At 37.6% G+C, this 26990-nt stretch overlaps 1 protein-coding gene across 1 annotated transcript in view; it reads left to right on the forward strand.

Moving 5' to 3' along the window:
- Positions 1 to 2736: 2736 nt before the first annotated feature.
- Positions 2737 to 26990, forward strand: part of wdr41 (WD repeat domain 41) — a 75562-nt gene continuing 51308 nt past the window's right edge. Inside the window, exons 1-4 of the mRNA XM_039758401.1 lie at positions 2737 to 2919; positions 10549 to 10605; positions 19968 to 20083; positions 25340 to 25388. Of these exons, the coding sequence (XP_039614335.1) occupies positions 10558 to 10605; positions 19968 to 20083; positions 25340 to 25388 (213 nt within the window). The 5' untranslated portion in view covers positions 2737 to 2919; positions 10549 to 10557. The remainder of the gene's footprint in view (positions 2920 to 10548; positions 10606 to 19967; positions 20084 to 25339; positions 25389 to 26990) is intronic.

A 26990-nucleotide genomic window follows, 5' to 3' on the forward strand; every position in this document is an offset into this window, starting at 1 on the left:
AATTTCTCTTTGTTTGCGCTAATGCGATGTTTACTTTCTTTGTTTTGACACTTCAGTTTTTTCTGCTTTCATATTCTGTATCTTGCTCTGCATGTGTTTCACGCCTTCGTTTTTTTTGAGTCTTTTGAATTCCACTGTTTTCATTTTCTCTAACCTGCTCTGCATGTGTTTGGCCCCCTTGTTTTTTAACTTCTTTATGACGTTTTACTTTGTTTTCTACTTTTTGTCTTTTAATTCTGAGCCCGATTGGACCTGCTTTTTTTTCAATTCTACTTGTTCCGGGCTGATTACCTTATTTTCTGAATTTGCACCTAGATTATTCTTTTTTTTTTTTTGCATTTTTTCTCTCCTACGCTTTTGAGTCTGTTTTCTCTGTGCTGCTCTTTCTTCTTCGCTTAGTCGTTGACGTTTCATCTATAACATATTGTCCTTATACACTTTATATGCTCTGAGAACACTGGATCTGTGTCTGCTCAAAGCCAAAACACAAATGAGTATTTTGCTGCTCGTGGTCTTATTTGATATTGGTTGTAAGTAGGATGTGTCTTGTAAGAATCTCATGTTCTACGTCCTGCAAGACGGTCCTGGGTCAATCTCTTGGCACAAAGTCTCATGTTTAAGGTCCCCGCAAGACGCTCCGTGGCCAATCTCTTTCATCTCGTGGGTCCTTTAAGTGCCTTCCATGATCTTCATGTGAAGATCGCGTCTCGTCTCCCTAGTCTTTCTCTCCCAGGATATTTTATACATACATACTGTACATACATACATACATATGTGTGTGTGCATCATACTGTATATATATTGTGAACGGAACCCGGGCACAGACAGGCAGACATGTTGTTTTCCACCACCACATGAGTCAAAAGTGCACACACAAACCCCCAGTCCTGGCCACACTCTATGCCTTTCTTAGGGCCGCCTCCACTCTTGCATCTCCTGCTTTGTTCTACTTCCACCCGACTCCAGCCTCGAATGAAGGGAGGCGGCCCCTTTTATCTTCAACCAGATATGCTCCAGTTGCTCCCCGGCAATCATCCGCCGACATGCCCCCGTGTGGCGGAAGTGCCGGCTGTACTCCCGGAAGCATTCCGGATGTCCCTGCTTCTCTTCCTCCCAGGGTTCCCAAGGCATTGGGGCGCCCCCTACAGCGCTGGGCTTCCAAGCCCTTAACCCATGGCCACCAGGCAGCCAGGGTGGCGGCCCCCACGTGATCCAAGGTGGGCGCACGCCCTCTTCCGGTCCCTCAAGGCATCCCGGCCGGGTCGTTGCTCCTGGCATCCCTGACAATATATACATTATATAATAAAGAAATTAGTAAGACAATGAAGGAAAATAAAGAGGGAAAACAAAATAGTAACAGGATAGTCAAAAGTAGCTAACTGTGCCACTTGGCCTTGATAAACAATAATTAGTCTCCTATTCATCAGGTAGTTGTTTTTGTTTACCTGCCGATGATACTCCAAATCATCCTTACCTTGCTCACTTTCTTCTTTTGCTTTCTTTTCTTTGTCAACCTTCTATCCAACTTCAAATTCACAGGCCTGAGGGAAATGGAGCAACTTCATATTCTTAGTCCAAAACCACTTCCTGGATCCTCAGTTCCGTTAATTGTTTATTGTACTTGGTAACAGGATCAGTTATAACATACTGGACCTCTCTGCCACTTCCATCTTCCTCACCACTTCTGTTCAGAGCCTTATAAAAAGCGGATTTCCCTACCCTTAAGAGATTAGCCTGCTGAGACACAGAAAGATGGCTGCTGATGGCCCTTGTTTTGTTTATGTGGCAACATCATGCACTTGTTTTCTTTTGCTACAGATTAAATGGGGTGACCAAGTTGGCTCCCTAACTTTTCCCCTGGACTTTTCTGATTTACGCGGGCAATTATATATGGGTTGTCAGTGTTTGTATCTTGGTTTACTTTCTTGTATCTCAGTAACATTGCCATGTGTTTTTTGTACTTTTCTGCCTCAAACAAATTTTCCTGTGGGAAAATAGTCTACCTAACCTAGTACATGTATTCATCTTAAATATAACTGGAGGCTCAGGCTCCCCATGACCCTTGACTAAAGTAGGTAGATTTAAGAATATTATTTAACACAATTTTAAACAAATATTTATTGTTGCACTGTTTCTAAACATCATACATTACTGTATATCAAGTTAACAGAATGTAATTAGAATTAAGTCTAATTTAGTTTAGGTGATGAAGAGAATTAATCCACTAATCCTCAAAAATACAGAATCTTCACTGGGTTCAACACTAAACAGCTACTGCACAAACGCCAGCAGGTCTTTACCCTTAAAGCAGAACATAACCAAGTTGGTTCTCATTCCGTTTGCAATAATTTACGTACATTTTTTGGTACACAGATCCATTCATACTGTAAAATACTCGTTTTTTACTTGAATAAACAACATGGTTCACAAACAAGCTCCTATCACCCCCAGCACACATACTCTCTCAGCATCCCAGGGGACCCTCGCAGAGAATTGAAAATCTCAAAGCCAGAATTTCAAATTTCAGTTCCCATGGTAACCGCCTCCGCCGCGAGTTGTTGCTATGAGACGCTCATTTTAGCATATGCATATGTGTTTTTTTCATAGTTAACATTGTATCGTTAATGATACTTCATGCTAGCTGGAAAAAAATATTCGCCAGCGTCATTTAATCGATGATCACGCTCAATCACAGGCAAAGCGTGTTTCAGGAGACAGAGCGTGTTTCGCACGTTTGTCCTCAAAGGGCTTCCGTACGTCTTGTTTTCCCAGTCACGTGACACGTTAACACGTGCTTGGCCAGTGTTTACGAGAAGTGATGACGGGTAGCGGACTGTAGTCCTGAAGCAGCGAATGACTTGAGGGGTTTTAGAAAGGGGTTTGATTTTAGCTTGCGGAGTGATTACTTAATCTCTACAGGTACATTTTTCATTTACTTTCCAGTTGACTAGTTTATGCTTGTGTCACTGTTTAAACTGTGGAGAATGTTTAATAGCAATGCTTGCATTGTGCGTATGGATGGTCTGGTTTATATTTTCAAACAAACAGTGAGTTATGGTCCTTCTTTTATTTATCAAACAGTATTACAATGCAGTGTTAAGCCGACAAATTGGACTACAAGAACAAATGAAATTAGGATATCAAGAGTCGACAACAGTGCGCGATAGAAATTGGGAAGTTAGTTGTGCCCAGTGCTGTCTTTATTGATTCCGTCCCGCACCGGGCTGTACTGAGTTATGCCATTTTCAGATTAGATCAGAGCAAGTCAAATTTAGTGGCAAAATATGCTCCCTTGCAAGGAATCTTACAACGTTTTTTTGATGATTACCTAGTTACATGACAGGCATACACATAGTTAATAAGTCGGTGATACAAGGATAAGAATGTTGACATATTCATAAAAAGTGCAAGAAATGTTGATTTAAGCCTTAGCTAAATATAAGAATATTGCAAGATATTTTTTGCTGGCTAGACTGAACAAAGACAGTTACATTAGCCATTTATGAGCTTAATGGCCTGTGGAAAGAATATGTTCTTAAATCTGCCTTTTTGTGGAGTGGTTTTTGCGACTATAACGTCTAGCAGGTGGGAGAAGCTCAAAGATGCTATAGCCTGGATGTGAGGGGTCGGTGATAATTTTCCCTGCCCTCTTCATGAATCTGGAATAGTACAGATCCTATAAGGTGGGAAGACTGGTGCTACTGATTTTTTCAGCAGGCCTGATTATTCGTTGTAGCCCATTCTTGTCATGTTTAGATGCTGATCCAAACCGCACCGTGATGGATGAGCTGAGAACAGACTCGATGATTGCTGTGTAGAACTGAACCAGCAGCTGTTGTGGCAGATTGAACTCATTCAGCTGTCACAGGACATCCATTCACTGCTGTGCCTTTTTAATGATGGATTCAGTGTTGCTCTTTCATGTCAATCCCAAGTAATTATAGATCCCAGAAACGTGAGAGTTTCCACAAAAGACACATTATTGTCAACTATGGAGGAGGAGATAATAATAAATTAGTAAAGTCCACTGTCATCCCCACAGTTTTGAGTGTGTTTAACTCCAGGTTGTTCTGACCACACCAAAGGGCCAGCCCTCAATGCCAGCTCGTCACCATTGTTGTCTGTATGTAGATTTGTCACCATTTTTATTGAGTCCAAAGATAGTTGTGTCATCCGCATATTTGAGGAGTTTCACATCGGCATTCTTAGGGTGTGCAGTCATTAGTATAGATGGAGAAGAGCATTGGGAGAACACAGATCTCTGGGGGCACACCAGTGCTGATTGTATGGAAGCTAGAGTTGAATTTTCCCCAGTCGCCAGATAGGTGGAGGCAGGGACAGAAAGCTGGGTGAGTTTACAGTGGTGGTGTTCAAGGATGACTGTTAAACGCTAAGCTGAAGTCCACAAACTGTATTCTTGCATAGGTCCCTGGGTTGTTAAGATGTTGTGGGATGTAGTGCTGACCTGTTTGCTTGGTAGGGACACTGAAGGTGGTCTAACAGAGGAACTGTAAGATAAACAGCAGCCTCCTAAAGGTTTTTATAACCATAGATATCAAAGCCTGCATGTTCTCCCCGTGTCTGCGTGGGTTTCCTCCGGGTGCTCCGGTTTCCTCCCACAATCCAAAGACATGCAGGTTAGGTGGATTGGTGATTCTAAATTGGCCCTAGTGTGTGCTTGGTGGGTGTGTGTCCTGCGGTGGGTTGGCACCCTGCCCAGGATTGGTTCCTGCCTTGTGCCCTGTGTTGGCTGGGATTGGCTCCAGCAGACCCCCGTGACCCTGTATTCGGATTCAGCGGGTTAGACAATGGATGGATGGATAGTTATTCAGTCCTGTTGTGGGTTTGGTATGATTGTGGCTTGTTTGAAGCACATGGGAACTTCACACAACACTAATGATTTGTTGAAAACTCATCTGAAGACAGGCCAGTTGATCAACACAGATTTTCAAGTAGAAAGGTGAGACACTGTCTGGGCCTACTGTTTAGTGCAGGTTGGATAGTGTCTGGTGTTGGGCAGACAGTCATGTATGTTTGTAGTGTGTACTAGGTGGGTTAAAACTTGGGTTTTTGTGATGTTTACTGAAGTTTTAGAAAAGCTGTAATAAATAATGGTCTGGCACAGCAAATATCATGGACTCAATGCTGAAAGAATAAATAAAGAAAGCACTAATAAAGGGATTTTTTGATTTAAAGTTAAATCAGATTTGGAAAATCTTGGAGATTAGAAACCTCCATAGTAACATGTGAATGCTTACTAAAAATTTCAGGGGTGATATCGTGGTGCAGTGGTTAGTGCTGCTACCTCCCAGCTCTAGAGTCCTGGGTACTATCTGTTTGGAATTTGCACATTCCTTCTGAATCAGTGTGACATTTTCTCTGGTTAATATTTAGCAACTCTGAATTGGCAAAGTATACATGTAAATGTGTAAGAGTGCATAAAGAAGCCCAACATTAAAAGACTGTCGTTGTCTCACACAGTGTGTTTATGTAGGGTTAGCAGTCTGATCAGATTACGAGGTTGTTAATGTTAATACTGTATATATTAAGAGGTAAGATTTATAGATTTGTATCTAATAAGAGGTCAATGTAATTTGAAATTGAGCTCAATTAATTCTTAGTAGGAAAATTCTTTATACTGTACTGATTATGAAATTTCATTCAGAATACACTTTTGAACAGTATGATAGTAAAAAATTAAGGAAATGATGATATATGTTAAAGTATTTATGGTAGTATTGAGACACTAAAAACAAAACACAAAGCAAAAACACAAAAAAATCATAATTCCTTGTAACACACTCTAGTGATAAAGCAGCAAATCACTCAACAGAAGATTTTAAAATACAACTCTGTCAATTGTACTGTTAAAAAATAGAATCAAATACAATAACTTATAGTTTTTTAACTTGTTAACTTGTAGAGCCGGGCTATTCAATTACAAATTCAGTTGGACCAGATTTTCAAACAAGAAATTTAGCTAGGCCAGACATTTTCAGTGGCCGATAAGAAGCATGTAATGACAGATTTTAAACCAAAACAAATGAATGCATTGAAAAGCAAGTAATGTTTATTCATTTATTGCTGTTTAAATCTGGTCACATCTAACAAAGGAATATTATTATAATATTTTTATATTTGCCCCTTGCTCGCTTCGCTCGAAAATCGCAAGGGCGTGTTATGCGCCAGCCACTTTGTGTCTCTGCCTCTCACGTTGTGAAGAGGGAGGCTGAACGCACGCTAAGGAGATGTGGTCGCTCCTCCAAAACCCCCTCTTAAACAGTGATACAATGGGAAACAAATACATTTTTTTTTTTACCTCCTCTATGCTCAATCAGCTTGCTTCTTGTGCCGTGCTGCATGGTCTGCATGTCGCGCAAAGCTTTGAACATTGAAAAGCTTGTACAGCAGCTGTCCTTTTGTCTCACTGCCTTGTCTCGTTAAAGTGTCTCCGAGAAAATCATGTCTTGTCTCCTTCCAAGATTTTTTTGTTTTATAATAGAGAGATGTACATTAAAGAACCATCAACAACAAATCAAATCAAATGAATAATATATTAAACAATTATTATAAAAGTAAAGTTGCATAAATCGGACTCTGCAGCTGCATGAATAAAAGGTAAAGTGCCATTTCCATTAACGTAAATAGCCCAAGTTGATAGAAATCTACGTTTTGTACCTAATATTTGTATGCAAAATTTGGTTGACCTAAATGTAAAAGTATTCAAGTTATCGTGTTTACATAACACACACACACAGACCGACACACAGACATAATTCCAAAAATGGTATTTTCGGACTCAGGGAGGTCTAAAACATCGAGATTAATGTCTTTGGACGATTACAATACTTACCCTAAACTTCGTATATGAGAAAGTTAAAAAAAAAGAACTGTTGGCGCTTATCAAAGCTATCAGTGCACAAACCCATAGCAAGTGATAACAGTAACTAACACACATGAATACAACGTCTATTGCACACTGAGGGAACATAGGTTTGTTTTAAATCACCACATCTGTGTCGATACTGTGATGTGTTTTGCTATAGCATGGGCTGTGTTTGACTCTTGGGGGGGAAAGCACTTTGTGAGGGCTAAGGCCAAATACCCAATAGAGAGCTGAGTGACAGGATAAGGGTGAGATGAGGAGTGAATGGTTAAAGAGCAGGAAGAGATTCCCCCAGAAAAGTGGCTCATTTGACAAGTCATCACAGTATCATAGAATACTACCACTTCTAGACACACAACAATGTGCTGCATTGTGGGTTGAATGTTGCTAGGCTACACAGAGTATTGCATTCGTGGTCTGTACTACTGTAAGAATTTCTGAAGGCTCACAGAGTGTGTTTTTCTTGGTTTTTCTCTGCGTTTCTGGCGGGTCTACTGACCAGGCCACTCAGAAGTTGCTTCTGGGCTGCATGTAGCCCGTGGGTCATCATTTGAATAGGTTGAGTAAAATGAACAGGAAATTGAGTCAGATGAACAACTTAAACAATATTTAATCTGAAACTAAACACATTGGGTGAAATGAAGTAAACAAGCTGCATAGACAGATAGATTTGTACAGGGTGCCTTGATGCCTCACTGCACATTGACCTTTACAGATCGTTTGTGTTGTGTTTGTGTGTGTTCATTTCATTTTCTTCATCATCAAGCATGTGCTTTGGTTGGGTGGACAAGCTGTTGGCTATCTTCACTTATACATTTCTTTGACTGTATGTATGTGTTTTGTCAGAGACGGCTGGGGAGGAGACCCGGCCGGGACGCCCAAGGGCTTGAACCTTCCCCAGACCATGTGGGGGCGACCGCCCTGGTTGCTTTGGGGACCATGGGTAGGGAGCTTGGAAGCTCAACCCTGTAGGGGCCCGTGGTCACTGCCAGGGGGCGCCTCACTGCTTTCGGAGCCCTGGACCTCAGCACTTCCGCCACACCCGGGGGGAAGAGGAACGGGGACACCCGGAGTGCTTCTGGGTACACAGCTGGTGCTTCCGCCACACAAGGGCATGTCAGTGGAAGGTCATCTGGAAGACACCTGGAGCACATCCGGGTGGATATAAATGGGGCCGCCTCCCTCCATACGAGGGCTGGAGTCGGGTGGAAGAGGGATGAAGTCTTGGAGGAGAGGAGTGGAGGCGGCCAGAAGAGAAAGACATTGTGTGAAAGTCCTGGACTTGAGGGGTGATTGGTGCTGCAGCACTGGGTTTGTGCACTTATACTTGTAAATATTGTGAATAAACGTGTGTGTTGTGAAACCATCATGTCTACCTGTCTGTGTCCGGGCTGTACCCCACAGTATGTACATCTATATGTATTAAATAAATTATGTATCTGACAAACTGCTTTAGCAAACATTTTGCAAATAAGTAGGCCTGGTCCTACAACTAAACAGAGCAGACTGCAAAAATCCCATTTAGGTTTTTGAGATAAGTAATGGAACAAACTGGACCAAAAACGATAGGATTGGCGCATGCAACATGGCAAGCACGATGCAACTTTTTTGACGAAGATGGCTCAATTCCTTTGGAACTTGTCATTGTGCATAGGTCTGAGCATTCAGAACGGATATGTCAGAAACTGCTTGTTCTACATTAGTTAATCTACAGTATCTTTGCTGAATGTAGCCATCCAGAAACTTCTCACAGCACAAACATTAATTGTTTTCTGAATAAAATTGCATCTTTAAGATGTAAAAATGTCATTTTCCACAGACATCTGTACATATGACACTATGCTAAAATCAGCTTTTCTTAATGTTTTGAACATTATAGAATCAGAATGTAACTAAACTCAGTACAGAATTTTTTACCCCATCAACAAACTTCTATTTATAGGCAAGTAAAAAAAAAAAAAAAAAGTCAAATTTAAAAGGCCCTTGGTTAAAGTTGTTTTCTCTGTTTTGCACACGTTTGTAATTATGTTTAACTTGATTTTCCTGTCAAAATACCGGTAGCTTTGTAAAAATGTTTACTAAACTGTGTAGAAGTACCGTATGTACCTGTCTACATTCTGTCTCGACATGACTATGTCTGATCACCCAGTCCTGAGACTTGCTTAGTCTCCCTTAAGTTTGTGCAGAGACACACACATGCACTTGCCTACCTTCCTTAAATAGCATCGTCTGAATATTTGACCACTTATTTTTATAACTTAATCTGTTACATCCAATGGTGTTTGCATTGACTGTTTAATGTTAAGCATTACTAAAGGTATCTTAATTCTCTGTTGTACGACTTAAGCTTTCTGTAGACCTACTGTGACTACACCTAAACTGCATCGTGCATGACCTCTAGTGGCAGAGACATGATTTTTGAAGTACAATACTCTGAAATTCAGTGCAAACACACAGATGTGGTTTTAGCTGCAGGTGCTGGGAACATAGGCAGTTAGCAAACTGGCTGTCTAGACACAGACATGAAAAACTGAACTGCTATTATTCAATCAATAACTGAATATAATAGTCACTGTTTCACATCCATTCCAGCTTAAGCTGTAACTCATTTCTTTATAGAGTTCCAAGATAAAGAGCTTGTATGGAGTGCACTTCATAAATAATTGAACAATGGCATTTACAATGAACCAGTTCACTCGCTGTTTTAATTCATTTCATACGGTCTTCATGGATTCGTAATTGTGTGCATTTTATAACCGGCAAGACACTACACAACTAAAAAAAAATAGACAGAAAAGCCCATTTTGCTGGTCAATTAGATAGTTAAAGTTGGTTGAATCTTTATTTTACAATAATGCGCAAACTGCAACAATGTTTTAAGTCAGGAATCTACCAGCAGGTGATCTGTGGGAGCATTCTGCCCTGTTGCAGTTGGATCTACTGTGTGTGGCAAATAACTGGCATCTGGAGATTCATCAAAAAAAAGTTTTGGGTGTTGAAGAAATTGCATTTGATACCAAAAGTGTCACTTTTGGATTAAGCAGACCAAAGGACAGATGTCCACTTGCATTTCGTTGACCAACCAAGTTTTTTTCTTATTTGGTGCCTTCAGTAGCCATTTTTTTTGGCAGCATCTCTGTGATGAAGGCTTACTTTACAATCTTTTTTTAAAGAGTTAATGTTGAGATGTGCCTGCTGCGTTAACTCTTAGAGGTATTTATTTGGACTGTATTTTGTAGTGCAGTTAATTGATGATTACCAAAGTAAGAGATTCTGGTACATTTATATCGCAAGCTAGTATGACCACAGTGCTTAAAGGTTACTGCAAGTGCACTGAAATAAACTTTAAAAGTTTTTGCAATTTTCTAGATTGACTAACCTCAGTTTCTTACTATAATAATATGGTTTTTCTATGCTAAGTTTAGCTGTTCTTGCCATGCTATGGTATACCAAAAATTTACTCAAGGAATAAAATTCCACAGATTAAATTTTAAATAGGCACATGTAATACTCCGATGATACAATGGTTGAGACGTAACATTATAATTAACAAGTTATAGATGAAAATACTTGTTGGGGTGTGAAGGGTCTGGTTGTTTTACATTTTTTTTAATATATACGGTTAATTTGAGTGGTTCTAATGGATGCATTTTTTTTAACAGAAATTAGTGATGTTGCGATGGCTCCTTGGGGGACGAGAAGCACAAGGGCCAGCCGAGGTTAGTATTCTGGTAATTGTTTACCATTTTGTCATTTACACTACACAATTAATTTATTTTTATGTTATGGTTCTTTTATAGTTCAGAATGAAATAAACTCCCTCCCTAATTTGTCCCTGGGTAATGTCCGCTTACAGTCTTGTCCAGGCAACAGTCTTAGATTTCAGCTAGGATTTATGTAACAACAGTTATTTTCAGCTGTAGAATGGAGGCTTTAATAATCTATTCATCAATTGTGAATTTCATGTCCCCTAATTTGAAGAAGTAGTTTCTAGGCCAGTGATGAAAGTGTATTCCTAAGTCTAATTAAACAAATGAACAAAATGGAATAACCATGATTGATACATAATCGGCTGCACAACACACGTATACTACTGGTCAAAAGTTTTAGAACACCTTGGTTTTTCCAGTTTTAATGGAAATGCACATAATTTAATGTATTAATGTTTCATGAAATCAAGGCATAGAACAAATAAACAATGGCAGATAAAAAATAAGGAATTATTAAATACATATTGTATTCAGATTTTTAATTAATCAAAGCTGGCATCTTTTGCTGATATAACCGCTAAACTGTGGCAACACATTTCATTCAGAATGCCAGTCACTCTGTGCAAGTTACCAACTCTCCCTCCAGCAAAAGAACCCCAGACCATCACATTTTCTCCTCCATCTTTGACAGTTGGTGTCACAAACTGAGGAACCATCCTTTCACCAACTCGATAGCGTACAACCATCCTGCGCGATGAAGTGAAGATTTCAAATTTTGATTCATTGGTCCATAAGACTTTTTTCCAGTTTTCAGTAGTCCACAGCCAATATTTCATGGCCTTATTTTGTCCTTTAAGGAATGGCTTTTCTACAGCCACTCACCCTGTCAAACTGCAGCACAAAATCTCCTGTTCACAGTACAAACTGTGACTTGCTTTTTATGACCACCGTTAAGCTGTGCTTGAAGCTGTTTTGCTGTGAGCTGCCTGTCACGTAAGCTGGTGACCCTCAGAAACTTATCTTCTGATTGGGTTGTGACTTTGGGTCTGCCAGATCTCAATCTATCAGAATTCCTTCCAGTTTCCAATTGCCTTTGGATTGCGTAGGGCACCATACTCACTGACACTTTTTTTTTTTTTTGCTGTTTGTCTAAATGAAAGGCCTACACTTCCAAGTCATTTTATTTGTTAATGGTCATTTTCTTACCATTATTACTGGAATTTACAACTTTCTACAGTGTAATATTGTCCAAGTTGTATTTCAGAGGGTGTAGTAACCCAGTCTGTTCCAACTGTGCTTTAAGACAGACAGAGGGGTTTTTAAGTAATCAACAGGAGCTGGGACACTTGTGAAAATTGTTTGCTTCAATGTGCAAGGCTTAATGTACTTGAATTGCTGCAGAAAATCTGTAGATTGTAACCTATTGTTCCCTGAAGGAGGCCCATTTGTATTATTCTGAATTTTTTTCAGTTTTTGCTAACCTAAACTTCAAATTTAAACCTTTGGCAGTTTACTTCTTACATTTTCACAATTTTAGGTCATTCATTGCTTTCAATTCATTACATTTGAAGAAAAACTTGTGTTCTAAATCTTTTGAGCAGTAATGTATGTAACAAGCAAAAAAAAAATCTGTGACAATTTGAAATTAGGCAACATGATTAAATGTATCCCTTTGATCTCACTTCTACTGTGTCAAAGTCTTTTCCTATATTTTATAAATCAACCACTGGGAGCTGCACCTTGAAACAGTCAAGTATTTTACTGTATTTATTTTGGCAGAACTCTGAGAGTATATTTTCCAAAGCTGTACTTTATCATTAGACCTGACAAAGAAATCCAGTTTTATTTTTTCCTCTGCCTTACAGAATTTAGATATATATCAGGATTACTCCGAAATCAAACATCACACTTGGCTAACAAACCAGTCAAATGGGGAAGATTTACACATTTTTGGTGTTTTCAGACAGGTTTACATACATTTAGAAAACAATCTGAAAATGTTACCCTGTACATCATTTAATGGAATTGGTGTGGCCTGAATAAGAATATTGTTTGCAACGTATTCTCATTTATAAGCCTGTGTTCATACAAAGATCTTATATTGCTTATCTATGAGTTTTAAGTAAAGTTCATGTGCTGTATAGGAAAGCTCTTTCTTCGCTAATGAATAAGAAGGGGACTTGTCCAGTAAGACAACTTGTTTAACCCCATTCTGCATGAAAACATTTGGTTAAAAAAAATTAATGGCCATCGTTACAAACTATACAGGGTAATTTATTCCTTGAGTTTGATATTACTGTTTTCTAGGTATTTACATTAAGGATACTTGTGTGGTCAGCATTGACACATACCTTTTTCATCAGGTTTGAGCTGTTCAAAGAAGTGTCCTTTTATGCTCTGAGCAGATTTTGATGTTTTGTTTACTTCAAGCTAATATGAGACCTGTTGTGTAACTGTCATGACTAATGTTCATGATAAGGAAAAACAAATTAACTGCACTAAAACTGTAGTTGACTCATGGCAATTGACATTTCTCAAGGTCTGCAAACATTTTTTAAATTTTATATTACAATGTAACCTCTTGTTTAAATATTTTGAATAATGTAGAGTGATTAATCTGTTCACTGGTCTGTAAGTCAGATTGTGGCTTTTTCAAATAGATTCTAAAAATAACTAAATAATTGGGCATATGAGTTGTGATTATTCTCTTACTACATTATGCATTTTGTTAACATTATAAAAAAATCCCCCCATCTCAATTTGAAATAACATTATATGTACATTTTTAATTTTTTTTTCAGCCTTATTTTATTTGTTTATTTTGGAGCCCCCGAAGGGCCATTGTGTAATTTTTTTTCTGTGGATTTTATCACCAGCTAGTACCAAGTGCACACCAGATAGTTTTAACTGCACAGTAACTGAAAAGGGGATCCATACCTATACATAGTTTCTGATGCATATTGGTTCGGTTTCATAGTAGCACTTAGGAAAAATGGAAATTGGAGACCTTATAGAAGTATTCTTTCAGCTTGGTCTTAACACAAAGACATAGCACTTGTTCTTGTAGTTCATCATGGATACATTATCACTGAAAGGCATTTAAAACATATATTGAAGTCTAAAGGTCTATTTCATCGTAAGGTCTATAGCAACATTGAGGAAATGATTGTATTTATACAGCAACAATTGCAAAGTACAGATCAGCTTCATGGCTACCAATGGATGTATACAAAATGTCAAAAAAATGGTTTGCATGTTAAGAAGAAAGATATTCATCTGATATTGAAGGTGCTAGATCTAAGAGGAGTTTGTCTTAGAAAAGCCAGAAGACTCCATTGGTGTAACTATTTTGCAAGATGACCAAACTATATATGGCATTTTCATTCTTATTACAAACTTAAGCAATGCAGTATTTGTATAAATAGTTGCATTGATGGATATTTCCAGAAATATTATTTGGTTAAATACATTTACTACAAGCAGCAATTCAAAAGTTGTGGGAGGCTACTTTATGGAAGCTGTAGAAAGACTTATAGGTTGTCCTAAAATAGCCAGAGGAGATCTGCGTACTGAAGATGTTTCCATTAGAGATTTTCAAAGGTTTCTCCACTGTGATGCAAATGCACGAAGTTCCATAGACAGCTACTTGGACAGAGCCAGGACTGCCAGTCAACAAATAGAAAGTCAATGGATTATTCATGTCTTTGTTCACTGATCTGAAGGACAATGACATGTTTGATGTATGCTTTCTGGATAAAAGTACAAAGGGAGGTCAAGCTAAAGTTAGAAAATGGGATTTATTAGAAAATGTAGTCTCCACCCTTCGCAATGCACATGCACTACCTGCCAGGAAATGCCTGGATTCCAGCAGAATCCAGATAAGCCTTGGTGTTCTTAGGAGTGTGTGGGTGGGCATTGTCTTGCAGTAAAAGGACGTCTTGAGGCAGTAGACCCTTCTGCTTGGAGATAATAGCAGGCTTCACATTGGTGTCCAGCAAGTCACAGTAACTTGCACTAGTGACTAGTACCCCTCATCATGTAGTGTTCGACAATAACTTGGGTGCATGAGTGGTTGCAAGGACAAGACAAAACCTTTTATTCTGCTGGAATCCAGGCACTTCCAGACAGATGGTGCAAATTGTGAAGGGTGGAGACTACATTGAGAAATTATATTATCGGTTTTGTTAAGGTTTGTTCCATTTCCTAATAAATCCAATTTAAAATTTAAATTGAGCAGCTCAAACCTGATGATAAAGGTATGTGTCAATGCTGACCATACAAGTATCCTTAAATTAAATAAAAATGTAATTATTAAATTAAATTTAAATTAAAATTTAAAAGCAGTTAAAGGAGCACTGGAACAATTGGGTAGAAGGATCCTTTCATCAAATTGGCCAGCCCAGCGCTCAAATGTAGAATGGCCAGTATGGGGAGTATGTTGTTGACTGTGTCCGGCTTGTCTGTCTTCTCTTCTGTAATCTGGCCTTAGTTCTACAATTAACTGATAGACAAATATTGTTTTTTAATTTATGTCAATTTGTTCTACTTTGCTTTTTATGTATTGTAACAGATGTTTAGTGAGTGTAATAATCTATTCTTTCATTGTCTTGCTCAGCACCTGCACTTGGTGAGGTGCGCTGTACAAGAACAAAGTAGTTTGTCCAATTGTATTGTATTTCCGAGGTGGCCATGATTCATTGGACATCTAGCTCTGTGAAAGGATTAGTTGTGTTCTCTTTTGTGTGTTATATTTTCCCCATTTTTTGACACCTATTGCATGCCCAGCCTACCTGGAAGGGGGTCTCTCTCTGAACCCTTCCCAAAATTTCTTCCTTTTCCTACAAGGTTTTGTGGGAGTTTTTATCTTGTCTTCTTAGAGTGTCAAGGCTGGGGGACTGTCAAAGAACAGGGTCTATTAAAACTGATTGAGACATTCCTTGTGTGATTTTGGGCTATGCAAGAAATACATTGTTGTTGTTTTGTCAGATAATGTTGTGCCTTTTGTGCATTACAGTAACAAAAATAAATGTGTTAATTTCCTTTTTCAGCATTTTTATATTATTATTATTATTATTATTATTATTGTTGTTATTTCTTCTCCCCAGCCTATATTATTTATTTAGCAGGTGCCTTTATCTAAGGTGAATTACCAAGCAAGTTATAATATATACAAGAATGAAGGTACAAGCATCAAACCAACAGAGAGCAAGATAAAAAGTGAGCACAAGGGAGTAGACCTACTACATAATTATAGCTGCAACTAGACTAAGACAAAAGACAGTATCCTAAACTCCTTGTCTGTGCAGTTCAAATAGATAAATGGAGACCATTTAACAGTTTTGGAGAAAGAATGGGCAAGCATTGTCCAGTCTTGGCACGTCTGGCAAGGGGAGGGATGGTCAGCAGAAGTAGAACAGAGACTTCTTGAAAGGACATAAGGAGAGGACAAGGATTGGAAATATTGAGTAGCAGAACCATTTAGAGAACTACTGTATAGGTCAAGACAAGAATTTTGTACTGGATCTTTGTAGCAACCCAAAGCCATTGGAAAGACCAAAGCAGAGTAGTAATAGTATTCACATTACCTTTTTAATTGTCTACAGCAAAAAAAATAAAAATGTCAATCCATTCATTTATTTTTTAAAAATGTTGTATCTTATATTTTGATTAACTGGCTTTTAAAGAAAAAAAAAAAGAGAAAAATGAAAGAAAAGGGTTCAGATTAATAGACACATGTGTAGTACTATAAGTTACTTACAGACTGAAGGATTTCGCAGTTCATGAACAACATACAGTGCATCCGGAAAGTATTCACAGCGCCTCACTTTTTCCACATTTTGTTATGTTACGGCCTTATTCCAAAATGGATTAAATTCATTTTTTTCCTCAGAATTCTACACACAACACCCCATAATGACGACGTGAAAAAAGTTTACTTGAGATTTTTGCAAATTTATTAAAAATAAAAAATTTGAGAAAGCACATGTACATAAGTATTCACAGCCTTTGCCATGAAGCTCAAAATTGAGCTCAGGTGCATCCTGTTTCCCCTGGTCATCCTTGAGATGTTTCTGCAGCTTAATTGGAGTCCACCTGTGGTAAATTCAGTTGATTGGACATGATTTGGAAAGGCACACACCTGTCTATATATGGTTCCACAGTTGACAGTTCATGTCAGAGCACAAACTAAGCATGAAGTCAAAGGAATTGTCTGTAGACCTCCAAGACAGGATTGTCTCGAGGCACAAATCTGGGGAAGGTTACAGAAAAATTTCTGCTGCTTTGAAGGTCCCAATGAGCACAGTGGCCTCCATCATCCGTAAGTAGAAGAAGTTCGAAACCACCAGGACTCTTCCTAGAGCTAGCCGGCCATCTAAACTGAGCGATCGGGGGAAAAGGGCCTTAGTCAGGGAGGTGACCAAGAACCCGATGGTCACTCTGTCAGAGCTCCAGAGGTCCTCTTTGGAGAGAGGAGAACCTTCCAGAAGGACAACTATCTCTGCAGCAATCCACCAATCAGGCCTGTATGGTAGAGTGGCCAGACAGAAGCCACTCCTTAGTAAAAGGCACATGGCAGCCCGCCTGGAGTTTGCCAAAAGGCATCTGATGGACTCTCAGACCATGAGAAACAAAATTCTCTGGTCTGATGATTCAAAGATTGAACTCTTTGGTGTGAATGCCAGGCGTCATGTTTGGAGGAATCCAGGCACCGCTCATCACCAGGCCAATACCATCCCTACAGTGAAGCATGGTGGTGGCAGCATCATGCTGTGGGGATGTTTTTCAGCAGCAGGAACTGGGAAACTAGTCAGGATAAAGGGAAAGATGACTGCAGCAATGTACAGAGACATCCTGGATGAAAACCTCCTTCAGAGCGCTCTTGACCTCAGACTGGGGTGACGGTTCATCTTCCAGCAGGACAACGACCCTAAGCACACAGCCAAGATATCAAAGGAGTGGCTTCAGGACAACTCTGTGAATGTCCTTGAGTGGCCCAGCCAGAGCCCAGACTTGAATCCGATTGAACATCTCTGGAGAGATCTTAAAATGGCTGTGCACCGACGCTTCCCATCCAACCTGATGGAGCTTGAGAGGTGCTGCAAAGAGGAATGGGCGAAATTGGCCAAGGATAGGTGTGCCAAGCTTGTGGCATCATATTCAAAAAGACTTAAGGCTGTAATTGCTGCCAAAGGTGCATCGACAAAGTATTGAGCAAAGGCTGTGAATACTTATGTACATGTGATTTCTCAGTTTTTTTTTATTTTTAAAAAAGTTAACAAAACCTCAAGTAAACTTTTTTCATGTTGTCATTATGAGGTGTTGTGTGTAGAATTCTGAGGAAAAAATGAATTTAATCCATTTTGGAATAAGGCAGTAACATAACAAAATGTGGAAAAAGTGATGCGCTTTGAATACTTTCTGGATGCACTGTATATTTTCCAGCATTGTATAATCGTTTAGCAGAATTGTGTGGGGCACAAGAATTTTGTAAATATTTTGAGAGTCAGTGGTAATCATAAAAAGGCATACATTTTATGTATCTGAACATTAGCACAATGCTGAATTGGATGCCAATCCATCACAGTGCGTATTTACACGCATACTTGTATATGGCAGCCCAGATGAAGAGTGGTGTATTAACCTATATGGTATTTTGGGGTGGTGGAAAAAAAGTCAAAATACGCATGGCATTGTAAAAAATTGAACACTGGTCTCAAAAGCTGTGAGGATGCACTCTCATTTCTTCTCCCTAGCCTATATTAAAAAATGTAAACCTTCAGGCTGGCAGACTTTGACACCTCTGCATTAAGGATTGATCTTGTGAATTACAGTAATAACGTAAACATAGCTAGTCTTATTGGTGACATCTCTTAAAGCCAAACTGCTCCTGCTTGATTGAATTTTTAATTGTGTAAAATTACTTGTTTAGTTTTCTGTATATGAATGTATAGCATAGTTGCATGACTCTTTGTTCTGTGTCAATGGTTCAGCAACTGTTTCTGTATTGATTGCAGAGGTGGCTGCTTGTTGTCAAATCAGTTTCCCCGACCTACAGTACATACTGTCAAATAAAACGAAGCACACACTGTGGCGCAACGCAAGAGGCTTCGCCTCTAGTGCTGACGTCCGAGGTTTGATTCCCTGAGAGGGGATGCAGTGATTGTGTACGCCTGATGAGCCCAGAATTAGGGCGAGACACGTGTCACGTACTCTTTGCATTATTTGACAGTAAACTATTCAACCATTCTATGATCTGCTTCTAGCAACTGAAAGAGGCACTGTGGCGAATGTTTGCAGTTGCAATGTTTGCATATATATATATATATATATATATATATATATATATATATATATATATATATATATATATATATATATATATATATATAATATGGCCACAGTGGGCATGCCACACCCGACACAGGCACAAGTCCAATAACACAGGCTTTATTTTCAAGTGGGACATGCTTTTCTCCTGTACCCCACCAAACCACAGTACAATGGAGCACTAAGCACAGGACTTTATCTTCTTTTCTTTCTCTTCCTGTCTGTCCTTCCCCCTCCACTCCTCCTCCTCCTCCTCCAGCAAGCTTCATCTCCCATCCTCCCGACTTCTGCTCCCTGAGTGAAGGCAGCGGCCTTCTTTTATGCAGCACCCGGGAGTACATCCATTGGCCTGTTAACGTGATCCAGAGGCACTTCCGGGTGAGGTAGAAGCCCGACAAAATAGGGTTCTGCAGTCCCTACAGCACCCCCTGGCGGCAACCACAGAGCCCGAAACGGCAATGCAGAACTCTCATAGACACGTTTTAATCCAAGGACTGCTGAAATCCTGGGGTCTGCCATCTAGCACTCTGGGGAAGATAATGCCCTGAGCACACTCTCTTTTCTGGTCCTTCCAATATCCAGGCATCCCAGCCGGCCAAGGGTGCAGACGCTCTGCCACAATATATATGTAATATATATAGTTTGTCAGTCTGGGTGTTCTGAGTTCTGCAATCTGTGTGGTGAGAAACTGGGATTAAGGAACATTTGCATGTTATGTCAACATTCTAAAATTCAGTTAATCCAATTCAGGGTTGTGAGGGCCTATCCCAGCAACACTGGATGGATGGCAGGTACCAACTTTGGTCTGGACATCAGTACATCTCTGGTTTCATCCATGTACACGTGACAAATTTAAAAACACATGCTGGAGATGTGTGCAAAACCAAAGCAGAAACAATGCAAAACACCTATAATTTAAATTAAAATTCTTTTTTTGGAAGAATGAGAACTATACCACTTCAGTTCATGTTACTATAACACTATTTAAAAAGTGTAATATGAAGACTATTATCTATTTTTTTTTTAATATTTGTTTCCTGTAGAAGACATCATTGCTGTTCATTGGGGAAGAACAACCAAAGAATTGTTATACAGAACTGCAGGTGCTAAAAGGGCACTTTGACATAGTTCGATTTCTGGTGCAGATTGATGATTTCAGGTAAGCTGACTCTTTTATTATTTTGAATAGATGTCTCTCATATACTGACATACATAAAAGACTACTCCAAAATACTTTAAACAGGAATGTTCATAGAGCGTGAAAGATATAAATTATATGTGAAAAGAAAGTTGGAAAAGTCAGTGCTATTACATATATGTATTTTACAGTGGTGTAGTATGCTGCTTTTTTATTCTTGTTCTCAACTTAATGTGAGACTTGCTTTCACAATCTTTATTATTCTGTTTTTGTTCAGCAATAAAAGGATCTCTGTAAGCTGTTGTAAGTCAAGCTTCACGCCTCGACACTTCCAATAATCCTTTGTTATTGAGGGCTTTGTGGTAGGCTTTTCTAGTCTTTACCATGTCTCAGCTGAAAACACATTGTAGTTTTTTTTGATTGGTTTCAAAGACAAAAATGTATCCTTTATCAGACTCCATGACTGTTATTTTTTTCCTTCCTGTAACTCTGTTTTAGAACAAGTACTGAAGGCCAGCAGGTGTCAGAGGCCACCAAGCAATGTTAAGCCTGTGCAGAGGCCTGTTAAAAGATGTTCTTTGGAGATGGAACTTTGCAGTGCAATCTTTTATATCAATGGTATTTCTAAATAAAAGGTGTAGAGAGTTTAAAATTAAAACAGTGCAGTACTTTCCAAATCATTAACTGCCCCCCTATTTTTCCAGTATTAAATAGTGCATATAGCCATCATAGAAACTGATTTAACCTTTTAAATGTTTAGTTACTCTAGAAGAAAATGTATGGAGGTTGAGTAGACATTTAGTGCCACAAAAAATATTTTAGGTCGGTGCCCAACACTGTGTTTTTTTGGCAGGTGGAAACTAGCCCTGCTAATCTCTGTCACAGTCTGAAAATTTCTTAAACAAGGTTCATATAACCAGGGCAAATGGGCAGGTATACTGTAACCTTCATCCTCCCCTCCATTCACCCACCCACCTGCTTCCTGTGCTTAGCTTTTCTAAATCATAATTGTAAATATCTGAAAAAGGGGACAGTCTAATACATCATGCACTCGCATTAAGTTGTTTATTATGGGTGTTTACACTAACAGCATGTTAAGAAACGGATGTGAAGTTTGGGAGGTTTTGCAAACTCCTTACACTTAGGAATCAAACTAGTTTCAGCTACTCTTTCATACTGCCTGCTTTTTCACTTTATTTTGATCTTGACGTTTCAGTGTACAATATCTTCTGTTCTCTACTTTCCTTGTGTTGCCCTGAATTATAATTTTTGTGCTGAAGATGTATGTTACATAGAGCAGGAGTGAGGCCACCATGCCACACTTTGGGGGTACAGAGCAGCCCTGCTGAGATTGATAAATTAAAACACAAAAAAGTCAGTTTTTAAGATTGTTTTTCATTATCACAGTTTTTAAAAATGTGAAACTGAATATGTTCTTTAATTGTTGCCTTAAAGTAGTCCTATATCAGAGTAGTTACTGAGTACAGCTGCAGGTTCACAATGTGTGAGATACATGAGGGAACATACATTAAAAGTAGCCCATAAAAAAACATAGCACGTAAACCCATGTCTTCATGTTTGGCTTTGCGTCTCCCAGTGCTTCTGCTGCTTCAGTTCTGTCCCACTCACCCACATTGTTCTCCTCTTCCATGTCTACCGCATGTGCCAATTTGAAGCCTCCCTCTGCCTAGTTGAGGTCTGACGTAACCCCACCCTCTCCTAACATCTTTGAGTCAATTCATGTCCGAAGCATGTTTCTCTGGAAAGCACACATCAAAACTGAGGGATTTTTGCAAAATTGCATTATAACATCATGTCGTTCTTATTCCCTTAACTCCCCAACGAGAAGTTTCCAGTGTGTGTCTCCCTCTCTTTCTTTCTTTCAGGTCCAGTCTGCCAATACAGTATTACAGTATTTTTAGTTTTGTTAAACGTTTTTAATATTCCACCATTTTTATAGCAGTTATAGGAATTGTCAGACAAATGCAGAAAAATATTAATTTAGGAACAATTGTTAATTTTTATTAATAATAACTATACACAGTGTTTGTTTTGCCCCCCTGCTTTGTTTTGTCTGTTCATAATATTTTGTGAATATTTTGCCTTTTTTTTTTTTATCTTACATACTTTTTTCTGTTGTAATCTTTAATTGTTAAACTGTTATTCATTTATGTTAGATTTTTTTTAGCCTTCGTAGTCAGTAATTAGGGTAGATAATAACGCTGAAAATTTGTACTTAAGTGTGTAATAACCAGTGTTTATTTTAATTATCTATTAAATTCAGAAATATACATATTTTTAACATGTTTTAGGTATACACAAATCCTTGCATTTTCCTGTGTTATGAGTATTTTCTTCTTTTTTATTTATCTAACAGCCAATAAATAGTGGCTAGCAAATAAAGGGTATCTTTTGTAATAAAATTTTAAAAGAACTGACTGAAAAAGTTGAAGGTTAATGACGATTTATCAACTGTGGTCCAAACAGCATTTTGCTGTTCGTTTATTTAGAGGCACTTTCTGGTTAACCCAAGATGCATAAATAAATGAGATCCTGAATTAATAATAAGAACTGTCTTCTATTTAAGGAACTGATTGTACTAAAATATATACTCACTCACTTATAGTGTTTGTGGAATGTCAGGATTAAGATTGCCTGCTTTTGGTCTAGAATGAAATGCTGGATCTGTAAAGCATATATAGTAGACCAAAATAAAAATAGATTTTTTTTTCTTAAATAATTGAATTAATCAACAATAGCTTAATTATGTTCTATGGCCTTCGATTCAGTAATTCACCTTTTTTAATGTTTTATGTTGATATTGATAGAGCATGAAAAACAGGTGTTCTCTGGCATTCATTTTGTACCTTAGCATGCTATTTTGAATATTTAGTTTTGTTTATTTTGTTTGTGGATTACAATTAAATCTAGTAAAAGTATGGCCTGTTGATTTAATTGTTATATGATTTAGTTTGCATCACACATTGGTGTTGTTTATAGTATATTTTCATTGCATCATTTTGTGCTTGTGTGTACAAGACGTTATAAATTAAAAAGACCGTGACTAGTGTAATTCTAATTCAGACAAGTGTTATTTTTGAACATTGTTTATTTAGCTTATATGCTGTTTTCTTAAGTCTGCCTGTGGATGGTTTTACAATGATGGACTTAAATATCAGTATTTATAACTTTAATTAAATGCACATTTAGGCTAATATTGTGATGATGTACATTAGCGTTACTGTTTTTTAGTATTTGGCATTCTTGACTAATGTACTTTTAAAAAGCTTAATGATTCATTGTGAGTGACTCATCGCTAACAAAAGTCAAAACATTCACTGAGCAATTTTAGTAAAATCTTTATCCTAACAATGGTTATGTTTTTTCAAAACATCTTTATAAATGCACATTTTATTTGAACACTTACAAATATACAGAGACTGCATTTTTTATATTTTAAGTTAAGAATTATTTAATTAATTTATTTAAAGCATTCCCCAGTCAAGACTAATCAAGAGTATTGAAATGAACACTTTGTCATATTTTGTACTGCATCACTAGGGATACTCAAACTCTTAAAGTGTAACTGCATTTAAAAGATAGTTTTCAAACCTGTCTACATTTTAGCTTCGGAGAAAATATTAAAAGGCTAAAATGAGACCTCTAAGTTACCTTTTTTGCATTTATAAAATATTAATGTAAAGACATTCAAAAGGCAGTAGTTTATAACATAATGACAATAGTTATTTAAACTGCATTAACAAGCAAATAACTTTGGACATTTAGGTTGAAATAAAGACAGTTTCTGAGGAAAAAATGGAAGTTTGCTTTAAAAGTTGTTTGAAATATATCTGGCAAAAACAACGAAAAAGGAACAAATTTAATGTCACATTTTTATAAATATCTATTTACAAATGAATGCGTAGTTTATAAATGTTTAAGTAGTGTTGAGCAGAATTTACCGTTTTATGACTGTGTTTTGTCGCATATTATTATATTATACCTGATGGAACGTTAAATGTAACTAAAAATGTACTATGTATTCTTATGCTAAGGATGTATTTTATGTTCAGAGTTACAATAATATGTAGAAGACCTAGCATATGTTGGACAGTGGTCTGATTGATGAATATCATTGTTTTAAATGATTATTTTTTAGCAAACCAAAAGTGGTTTTGGTGCTCAAAAGTATACTGCTACTTTTCTAAGTGACAATATATCTCTCTATTATAAAAGAAAATCTTGAGAAGAGACTATTGCCAAGAGATTTTTTCCAAGTCCCGCCCTCATCTCAACCATTTTTCATCCACGCCCACACTCCTCTCACCTCTTATTCATGTGAATGCTTTTGTCAGACACAGTTCCTGCGCTCTCAGCTCTTATACATTTTTAAGTTTTCCTCACTTTAAGTTCCTAATAAAAGAAGACTTATTATGTCCAAATCTTATTGAAGAATTTCACCCCGAAGGGTTATCAACAGAAGAAATGAGTACACGGGCAATCCTATCACGAAGTCAAACTAATTAACATGAAAATTGTTGTTTCGTTTACACGGCAAATCGGTTAAATGCATATCAATAAACTATGCTGTCGAACAATTCTGACGTAAAATTTTAACAGGCGACAACAAAGGTAATATGGTACATCTTCCGTGGATAACATTAGAGACCAAAGGAGATCTTGATATGCCATACGTATTAAAATGTTTCCCGTTAGAATAGCTTTTGCTATGACAACAAATCACAGGGACAAACATTAGAAAAAGTCTGTTTATTTATTAGAGACAAAAAAACAATATTCACTCACGGACAGTTATATGTTACGTTTTAACAATGCAAGTTCAAACACAGAACACCAAATAGAACAAAAACATGTAACGCAACGAATACCTCTAACGCAACATGAAACATAATTTTCTTTCAATTTATTACATTTTACTATTTTTTTACTATGGTTAATTACTCGCTGTAATGTAAAATAGTTAGTTCTATTATACATATGTAACAATTCCCATGAAAATAACAATCTGTTTAAATTGTACATCTGCTTCCCCATATGCGAGTGGAAGATCTGCGAAGTGGCAAGCACGTACCGCCTGCCTTTGGGTTGGTGAGCAAAGCCCCCTAGTTTTTATTACCATTAAGTTAAGGTTAAGAAAAATATAAGTTATATGGCTGTAGTATAATTACCTTATATAATTATTAAGCTATTTTATGTTTACCATATTAAATTGGATATGCTGTGGATGCATAACTAATAAGTGATTGTAACCCACAGGTTTGCATCTGCTGGTGATGATGGACTTGTTTTTGTATGGAATATCCAGGTAAGTGCATATTGATTAACAAATAATGTGATAATGCACAAAATACATGGACCTCTAGAGGCAACATGTAGTTTTGTTGATATCTATAAAAACTGTAAACTGTTAGACAATATTTTTTACAAAAAAGGAAGAAGAAAACAAGCCAAAAGCGATACTTAAAAATCTCGAAGCAATCTTTTCTAACAATTTATTAAAAAAATTGGGGTGTAAATGTCCATTGCTTCCTTAAACTTGGCACTATCTTTGCAGAAATTGGAAATCCAAAGTCTGTGCTGTCGTTGTAAATTTTAATGTGTCTAAAAGCAATGGATTTCTCAGTTAATCATAAAAGGCCTTTTTTCTTCAAATAATGACATAACTTTGATCCTATGCTTCCATTAACTCACTGCATGCATTATAAACAGTTGACATAAAACTTATTTTTCCTGTAGTATTGGTGGTTTCAGAATATTGCAGGAAAACCTTGCTGTTCTCAAAACTGCCTTCACCACATTCTGTTTTGAATAGTACAACAGTTCTTTTTAATGCTTAGTTTTTACATTTTGGACATTAAAAGGTTGTGGGCGGTACAACATCATATTTCTGTGTTGCTTCTGATATTTGAATCACATGCCTGGTTGTTGTCCATGTAAATCTTCTCACTTGGTACCTATGACTATGTGCGTTTTCCTCTGCATGCTCCTGTGACATCCCCAAACAGGTGTTGATTAGGTTAATTAATAATCCCAGTGTGAGTGTGCATAAACAAGTCCTGCGACAGACTGGTATCCTGTTCCAGGACTTTTCCTGGTTTGCGCCCAAAGCTAGGCACCATTGTCAATTTATATAATGCTAAGGAAAACATTTAAAACAACCCATTCATCTTCAATTCACTGTTTAAACATTTACATGATTTAATTTCATATTAAAGATTAATCTCACAATGCTCTTTGATGTATGTTATGTCATACCTGCATTTTAAAGTCTGTAATTTGAGCTGGTTTTGGACTGTTTAATTATGTGCATTATCCTCATTTTTTTATTTCACCTTTGTGATTATTCTTTTGCTAAGGGTTTACCTAAAACATTGATTTTAAAAGTAGTCTTGTAGAATTTTAAATAAGTGTTTTGTCTTGGTAGAGTAATACTCTACTTTCCCCTTTTGTATTATTAAATTTCACAGACTTACCACTGTTTATAAGGTATTAACAAAAACCCACACTTCAGAGAGGAGAAGTAGTGTGTTAAAGAAGTTATGAAAAAGAAAAGGAAACATTTTAAAAATAACGTAACATGATTGTCAATGTAATTTTCGTAGGCTTATTTCAGTATTGAGAGTGAATTTGATGATTGTAAAGAGTTTAATTTATGATTGTAATTGTTGTGTATGAGAAATACACATTTTTAGGCAGTGAGCCAACCATGTGGTAGGTGTGCGACAAGTGGCCGTGCGGAAAAGGAAGGGGTACCATTGACGGCCTTTGTGCGTTTCTGCCATGAAATAAATGGTTTGTTATGGAAATTAGGAATGAAACTGCCAAAAGAAGAGGTCAGTTCTGAAAGTTCCTTACGACATAATGGTCAGAACCGCCAAAAAGAAGACGGTATTTTGGAAGGTTTGTT

This window comes from Polypterus senegalus, chromosome 7, assembly GCF_016835505.1.
Source record: "Polypterus senegalus isolate Bchr_013 chromosome 7, ASM1683550v1, whole genome shotgun sequence".
Taxonomy (NCBI): domain Eukaryota; kingdom Metazoa; phylum Chordata; class Cladistia; order Polypteriformes; family Polypteridae; genus Polypterus; species Polypterus senegalus.